General features: G+C 39.0%; 1 protein-coding gene across 1 annotated transcript; it reads right to left on the bottom strand.

Annotated features, from left to right (window-relative positions):
• On the bottom strand, positions 1-7,549 carry LOC144712146 (GPI transamidase subunit PIG-U). The gene is made up of 14 exons (XM_078586335.1): positions 7,123-7,549; positions 6,981-7,028; positions 5,475-5,535; positions 5,321-5,353; positions 5,074-5,198; positions 4,578-4,712; positions 1,857-1,933; positions 1,572-1,768; positions 1,188-1,244; positions 898-1,066; positions 644-701; positions 476-561; positions 344-400; positions 1-247 (listed from the first exon to the last, which is right to left on the bottom strand). Exons 1-14 carry the CDS (start codon positions 7,253-7,255, stop codon positions 170-172), a joined length of 1,314 nt encoding a protein of 437 aa, XP_078442461.1. The 5' UTR covers positions 7,256-7,549; the 3' UTR covers positions 1-169.
• Between the last annotated feature and the right edge of the window lie 75 nt (positions 7,550-7,624).

Below are 7,624 nucleotides of genomic sequence, written 5' to 3'. Positions count from 1 at the left end.
AAAATGGACGGATCAGTTCTTATATCTGGGCATCCATCCAAAAAGGATGCTTCTCTTTCACTTTTGCGTTTGGGCAACAAACTGGCAAAGCAATCCTTCTTAAACAAAATAGCGTTGGAAAAGCAGACATGATTTAGAAACGCACCAACAATGAACAGAAATTGAGGGATTATCCCGCGCTCAATTGTTTTCTCACCGCCCTGTCGTGATTCAATATTCCATTCACGCTTTCTACAACCAGAAGGGTCTGCATAAGAGAATTAGAGAGAAATTAGGGCATAGGAAAAGATTGAAAAAGGATTTAAAATTTTCCAAATAATTGAATTTTTATTTCACTTTTTACCTGCAAACACGCAAATCCAATACCTGTGGCAAAATAGAAATTCGCATTGCCAGTACCCTGCACAGAGAGATAGAAAGAGATTAAAGTAATTAAGTAATATGGATTCATCGGAAAGAGAGATTGAACGCATACCCTCCATATCCATAGGTTGTGCATGACAGGGCTGAGAAAAGAAACCCCAACATATCCGCAGAAAATAAAGAAGGAAAAACGAAGTTCTGTACACAAACCAAGATAATTTCACCAAAAAAAAATAATAATCAAACGGACAGATTCGCAAGAGACCAGAAGATATCTCACCTTCGAGCTCGTTCACGAATAAGGCAAGAAGACCCAAACATAGAGCAGAATCTCCTACCTTTGAATGAGGTACCAAGGTTAGCGGAATGATTATTTTTAATATAAAGATCCGACAGCAGCAGCAATCTGACATAACTGAGGCCGATAATTATTTAATCAGAAAATAAATCCTAACTAATGTAAATGCATTTATTTTTTTACATTATTTTTATAAAATTGCTCTAGATTCAGTAGGTCAGAAATAAAAACCTTACCGAAGGATAGGGCTTGAGCATTGACGCGATAGCAACATAGACAAAACCAAGAAAGCACGGGCGGTGATTCAAACGTATTGCCAGGGGCAATACCATGAATAGAATACTTATATTAAAAACTATCAGAAAGAAGCTCCTGAAAAATTCGAAGACCTCCGCAAAGAAGTACCTGGATTATTGTTAACAATCAAAAGGTCAGACGCTAAAATGTAAATAATATATATATATATATATATTTCTCATCCTGCTCATTCGACAGGAAAAAAATGGAAAAAAGTCTATCAACCTACCATTGTAACCCGATATTGGGAGATAAGTCTTCCACGCTGAGAATAAATCCGTATGTCCTGAGTATGTAAAGAAAAATGAAAATAATATAAAGAGCGAGGGCCATGAAAACTGGAACTTTTATTTTAATATAAATTATTCAGACGAAATCGAAAATTAAAATATAAACATAAATAATTTCAGTGGTCCGAAAATACTCCCGGAGATATATATCATAACTAAATGCATCCTGTCCGTTTTTTTCTGAATTTGGTAATCAAAAACTTCATGTGCAAGAGAGAAAATTAAGTATTGAAAACTTTACTTACGAAGCCAATAGTTACACGAATAAAAATTGTCGAAAAACAATAAACACTAAAAGTGAGGAAAGACCCTTCAGCACTTACTTCTTGAACATTTCTTGTAGACCGCCAAATTTACTGAGTGATATGCTACTTAAAGCAAGAACGTATGAATACCAGATGAAGGACCATATCGCAAATTTCCAAACTGGGTGCCATGAAAAAGGCCTGAATTGGAGGCCACTGAGAAGATGCAACTTCTTCGGCGGCGAATCAGGCCCTCTTCCCAGTAATAGAATTAACTACTAGAGATAACATGATTTTAGAAAGCAGCAGCACATTGCACGAGATTTTGGCAATAGATAGATATGATGAGAGCACAGCACATACCGGTACTAGAAGAATTACTGGATAGAGAGATAAATGAGAGGCCATTACCCATCCAAAGGCAGATAATGGAATTAACCCTGAAACGTTATTGAAAGCGAACAATTAGGACAGAAACTGAAAGTGGCGATTATGATGAAGACATACTCATTCTTCAATAATCTACTGTTCTATAAGAAGCGTTTGGAACTACCAGTTAATGCTACTATGATACTATCGGTATTAGAGGAACTACATGAAGCTAAGATAGGGGGCCATGGTTGTTTCCTCAGTACTTACAAGAGAATAGCACCACAATTTATTGCCAAGGAGTGAAGCGCATTATCAAAACCTATGTATCAGAATTTCATGTATGTTAAACTCACAGATCTTCACTGAGCCCTGCCGGTCTACTGCAGCTGTAAACCGTTCCTGATTAGATATGGGAGGACATATCCCTTGACTTTCTAGAGGGTCTCCCAACCTCTCAAGGGTGTGATGCAATACTACTACAGTTATTGACAGACTGAGTGACATTAGAGTCACTAATCTATCTAACGAATTGAAATGCCTCAGCAGTATATATTTCTCCGGTCCTTATCTTCCTTAATTGTACTTTCCTTTCTCTCTTTCTCCATTCTTTTCTATCTCAACAGGCCCAATAACATTCGGGGCCACATGTAACCCCATAAATGGGGGAAGACAATAGAAGAATGTAAGTTGGTTTGTTTTCTTCTCAAAAACCCTTGGGTTCAATTGTAGCATTCCAACTCCTCGTCAAGTTGAAGAATCTGCCCAATTATGAAGCTCCGAGGGAAGATCAAGACATTGTGGAGAAGCAGTTCCCGACCTTTCCAAATTGGGGATGGATTGGTCTTTGAGCAGGGAAGCCAAGATAAGGTTCCTTTGAGAACCTATCATAATACGAAGAGAAGGCAAAGTCACCACACATGTGTGGAATGATGGACACGTGTTTTCGAAAATAAAGTGGTGGGAGCTCGAAGCCTATGAATAAAGGTCGATGGGTAAAACAGATCCATCGGACAATCTTTTTCTAAAACAGTCAGTTGGCTTTCTTGGAGCAGGAGTTTCCATAGCTCACGGGTTGAGACAAGGGAAGGTCGATGCTGCTGGATGTCTACTTCAACTCACTAAGGGGTGTCGAATCCATGACACACTCCATCTACAGTTCTTTATTTCGACCTTTCTTATACGCCTTCGCACAGATAAGACATTTCAGTTGGACCTTTCTATTTTGGGAACTTCTTCAAATTCGTCTCTTGGAGACTAGTCAATAATTGTAATATCGTGGGGTTGTCAAATTCAATCTCTTGCTTGATCTAATTCAGTTCAGATCATAACACTCTTCCATATCACAGAGAGTGTCAATTTTAGCACCAGTGGTAAACAAATGTAACCCACTATCCCAACAACTATTCAGGGTCTATAGAGCTCCTCAAGAATTAATTATATCATGACACTTGAATTGTCTGTCGCAGTACAAATGAGGCACTTCGAGACATCGGTGAAGGTTGTTGATCCAGCACCATACTTCACCTGATGAGAGCTGGGAGCCTTTGGCCGTAAAAGAGAACAGAGTTACAGCTGTTCTTATTCATGCACTCTCTTTATCCAAGAGCTGAGAATGAAGAGCCTCATCCACAGGATTGAGAAATGGTGTTGGATATTTGGAGAAGATGACTCTTTTAACTTGATTGTGAATATTTTTTGCAAATGTATGAAGATTCATTGCTATGTTTAAGGCAGATAACATTAAATTAAGGGAGGCTGAATTCCCACGTTATCTTTTGAGGCAGAAAATAATCAGTACATTTCTTTCAAAAAAAAAAAGAAAATCATCTGTACATAACCAGCACGACTTATCAGTTAAAATGGAACATCTTATTGATATGTAACATAAATTAACCTTCAACGTCAGTACCCCGATGTATTTTGTTAGCTGTCGCTTCACTTAGCTCGAGTTAGGGTTTGTTACAAATACAACTAGAAGGATTGGGCCAATTATGGGTAACTCATAAGAGAGCCCAGAATAAGAGACATAAAAAAGGAAACTGTTAAATGGGTTCTCGTCAATGGGCCTGGTCCATTGGCACACAGTTTCATGCACTAGCTGTTCATGTACCCTTATCGTTAGAAGCTCAAGCAGAGGCTCGGTTACTTATGTTTTCTCATATGAATCTATTGTCTCCAGCTATTGGTGATCACATTTTTGTACCAACTCAAGACATGCTAATTGGGCTTTATGTATTAACGCTGGGGAATCGTCGAGGAATTTGTGCAAATAGCTATAATTTCTCTAATTGCAAAAACGATCAAAATCAAACTCTTGGCAATAATAATTCTCATGCCACGAAAGATAAGGAACCCTTTTTTTCCAGTTCCTATGATGCACTTGGAGCTTATCGGCGAAAACGAATCAATTTGGATAGTCCTTTGTGGCTCCGTTGGCGCCTAGATCAACGTGTCATTATTGGATCCAGGGAAGTTCCGCTGTAAGTTCAATATGAATCTTTTGGTACCTACCATGAAATTTACCCTAAATGGGTTATGTAAGAGTCGTTCTTGAAGCTTCTTTCTTCTTCCCTAAAGTTCTCTACTTCTCTCGTTCACTCTCCCTGGAGAATCCCTACTCGTGACAGAAACAATACTGAACCCCTACAGGCCGGTTCACTAAAGACAGTGAGGGTAATGTAGAAGCCTCTCTCTGACATATTTGAAATTTACCTGAGCATGCGCCGTAGAGGGAAATGATGACCATCAGATTGTCGATAGGGGACGTAGAAAGCCCAACAGAAGCAAGTATCCCCATAGGATTCCACAGAAAAATGAGGGAAGCTACATCACCAGCATCCACATTCCCTGAAAGCGATAGAATTACTTAACCATTTTCTGCCATGAAATAAGCAGTTGCCAATGAGAAGTACAAGGGACACAATTTGAATATTTTTCAAGAAGATCAATAGTTCACTATGATGAGCACAGAGAAAATAAAAGTGGATTTTAAACGCAAAGATCTCCAGAATTCCAAGTGCAATCGTATAAAAACTCTTATCACTTAAACTCAATGATACATATATCAAGAAACTACTGCAAGAAACAGCATAACCCGTCCATGAGAACAAGGTGGTTATACGATTGGAAATATCTTCAGAGACATTTCTGTTTCCAGAAAAAAACGATTTGTTCATTCAAAAAAAGTGCATGCCTATTCACAACTTACTCGACGTTTGCAACAGTTTAGATAGCTTTGTCGACCTCGAAAATTGTGCACAAACAAACTCAAGTTTCTGGCCAATTGAACGAAGGAGCAGAGCAGAAACAAAATCTGCTATCATAAATATCAATCTGTCATCAAATATAATAATATCAAATAGTTATACAGAAATTACTCCAGAAATCAGGCACACCATAATGTGCCATGATCAGTAAAGAAGATAAAAATAAGATCAAAATGCTATTATAGTTACCCAAAAAATATGTAATTTGATCGGCTTTCAATCCTGCATCAAATCAAATGTTCCAGTAAATCTTCAGGCCAAAGAGAAAAAAATAAAATCACAACAAGAAAGTGAATGCATAAACGGAAAAAAAAAAACTCTACAAATCAGTGGTGGCAGCTACCTTGACGCTGTTAGAGGACCAAGAGTAGCCAACAAAAGAGGTGAGCCATGATACATAGAACCTGAGGAGAAGGGGAACAAAGAAGCTCTTTAGCATGAAAAAACAGAGGGGACAAATTCAAACAAAACTAAGGTGGGGGTAGACGTCTATAAATAAAGGGGACCAACTCAAGATTCAGGATCCATCAATTGTTTTCTTTTCCTGAAAAAGAAGGTATGCTGGAGAGGCGGGGCAACAGCAGAGATTCTTCTAGCCAGACGGAAGCGGAGTTGACTCGGTGATCTCTCCAATATTGCCTACGAAATTCTCGTTTCCCCTCTCTTCCCTACTATCATCTCATCACATCGTCTACCATTTCCATTCAGAAGACAAATTCTTAACAGAGTGTTGTTCAATTAGACATTCAATTATTCATAGAAGTTCTTGAGGAACCTTATCATCAACACCATCTATTTAAAGGACAGGATGGACATCAACAATACCCAATGTCCTTAAGGGTTAATATTGTTCAAAAGACAGAAATTGTGCATTTTCCAATGTGAGAAGATATGCATTTGAACAACTTATTCTATGTAGAAACCGCAGAATCGTCCAAATACTTATTAGAGTGATTAAACAAGATTACCGGGCCCATCCATAGAAAGAGCGAAGGCAAGATTTTAAGGAACTCTGGATAGCCTTGAAGATTGTAGAGACACTTTAAGATACTCATTGAATTCCATCAAAAAGTTTAGAGAAAGAGGAAGAAGATACAATGAGAAGTTGATTTCAGTCTCTGTAGGTGTTCAGGAAGGTATGCGTAGTTGTCAGCTGAGAACCTTCAATTGTCTTTAGAGTTGTGTCCTATCAGGTCAATTATTCTGTCGGATATGGGCTATTGGGTGTGTACATTAGCCCATCCATAATGCAACTTTACCTGGTACTTAAACTAGGTATACAGGAATGGAAACAAAAATTTCTTCTTTTCTCAACCCTATCGTTGAGGGTTTGCCGGCTGATAACGTCCGACGTGAGAGGATCTCTACACAAATGAAGTTTTATCCTTATGTGAGACAAGCTCCGCTCACAGCTTACTTTCGGAATTAGTTGAGGAAATGAAATCCAATTGATTCGTCGTAAACATGTTGAGAAAATTACTATTCATTTAGCTAATTCAGATGCCGTGGTTGAAATGCGCAGACTAAGGTAACAATACTGCATAAAGATTCTAAATATCCAGTAATCCGAAGCTGAGATGTTCTATCAATCATCGATAGTAAAAGACTAAAAAAATTTGTTCGAAATTATCAAGAATCAATTATGCAGAATCAAGGCTAAAATGATAAAAAACTACTGTTTAAAATGCTAGACAAGGAAATCTAATTGCGGTCAATGGTTATCCAAAATGAAGAGCTTCTCACAAAACACAATTCGCACCTCAGAAGCTAAAATGCGAAAATTAAATCCTAGTATTAGAAACATTATCAGTTAGACGAGGAGTAAAGCACAGTCAATCCGGGATTTGACCTGAATACGGGGACATATCCAGCTTTTTCAACCAGTATCCCTCTGCCACTGCGCTCGAAAATAAAAACCAGATCAGAAATAAAGGGGCAAAGAACAAAATCAATCGCAATTCCAGAAATAAAATACGTTTGTGAGGCTGTACATCGTCGAAGACTGGTGAGGGGAGTGGCAACCTCCGGTCTTCTATCCAGCTTGAGGTTTCCGGAGAAGGTGATGAATATCAACCGGAATAGCAACGCGAAAGTGACCCAATTCCAGTATCTTCTCGTTGTCATCGTTCTCTATAGCTTGGCCTGCCTACGTGATCGAAGATCGAAATTCAGGCGCTGTTCATCGCATCACCAAATCACTACTGTCTTCTGAGTGGTTTTGAAAGACTGCTCACTGCTCGGGCCAGAGTTAGACGTGGCTTCGACCTAGTTTTTTTCTCTCCCTCTCGGTCTCTCTTTCTGTTGTATGTGTGCGTGTCTCTCTCTCTCTCCCTCCTCTCTTTCTCTCTCTCCCTCCCTCTCTCTTTCTCTCTCTCTTTCTCCCAGTCTCCCCCTTCTCTCTTTCTCCCAGTCTCCCCCTTCTCTCTTTCTCTCTCTCTCCCTCCTTCTCTCTTTCTCTCTCCCTCCCTCTCTCTTTCTCTCTCTCTCCCTCTC

The sequence above is a fragment of the Wolffia australiana genome, chromosome 14 (genome assembly GCF_029677425.1).
Source record: "Wolffia australiana isolate 7733 chromosome 14, ASM2967742v1".
In the NCBI taxonomy this organism is placed as follows: Eukaryota; Viridiplantae; Streptophyta; class Magnoliopsida; order Alismatales; family Araceae; genus Wolffia; species Wolffia australiana.
Note: the sequence above shows the minus strand (reverse complement) of the source record. Positions and strands in the feature narration are given on the sequence as shown.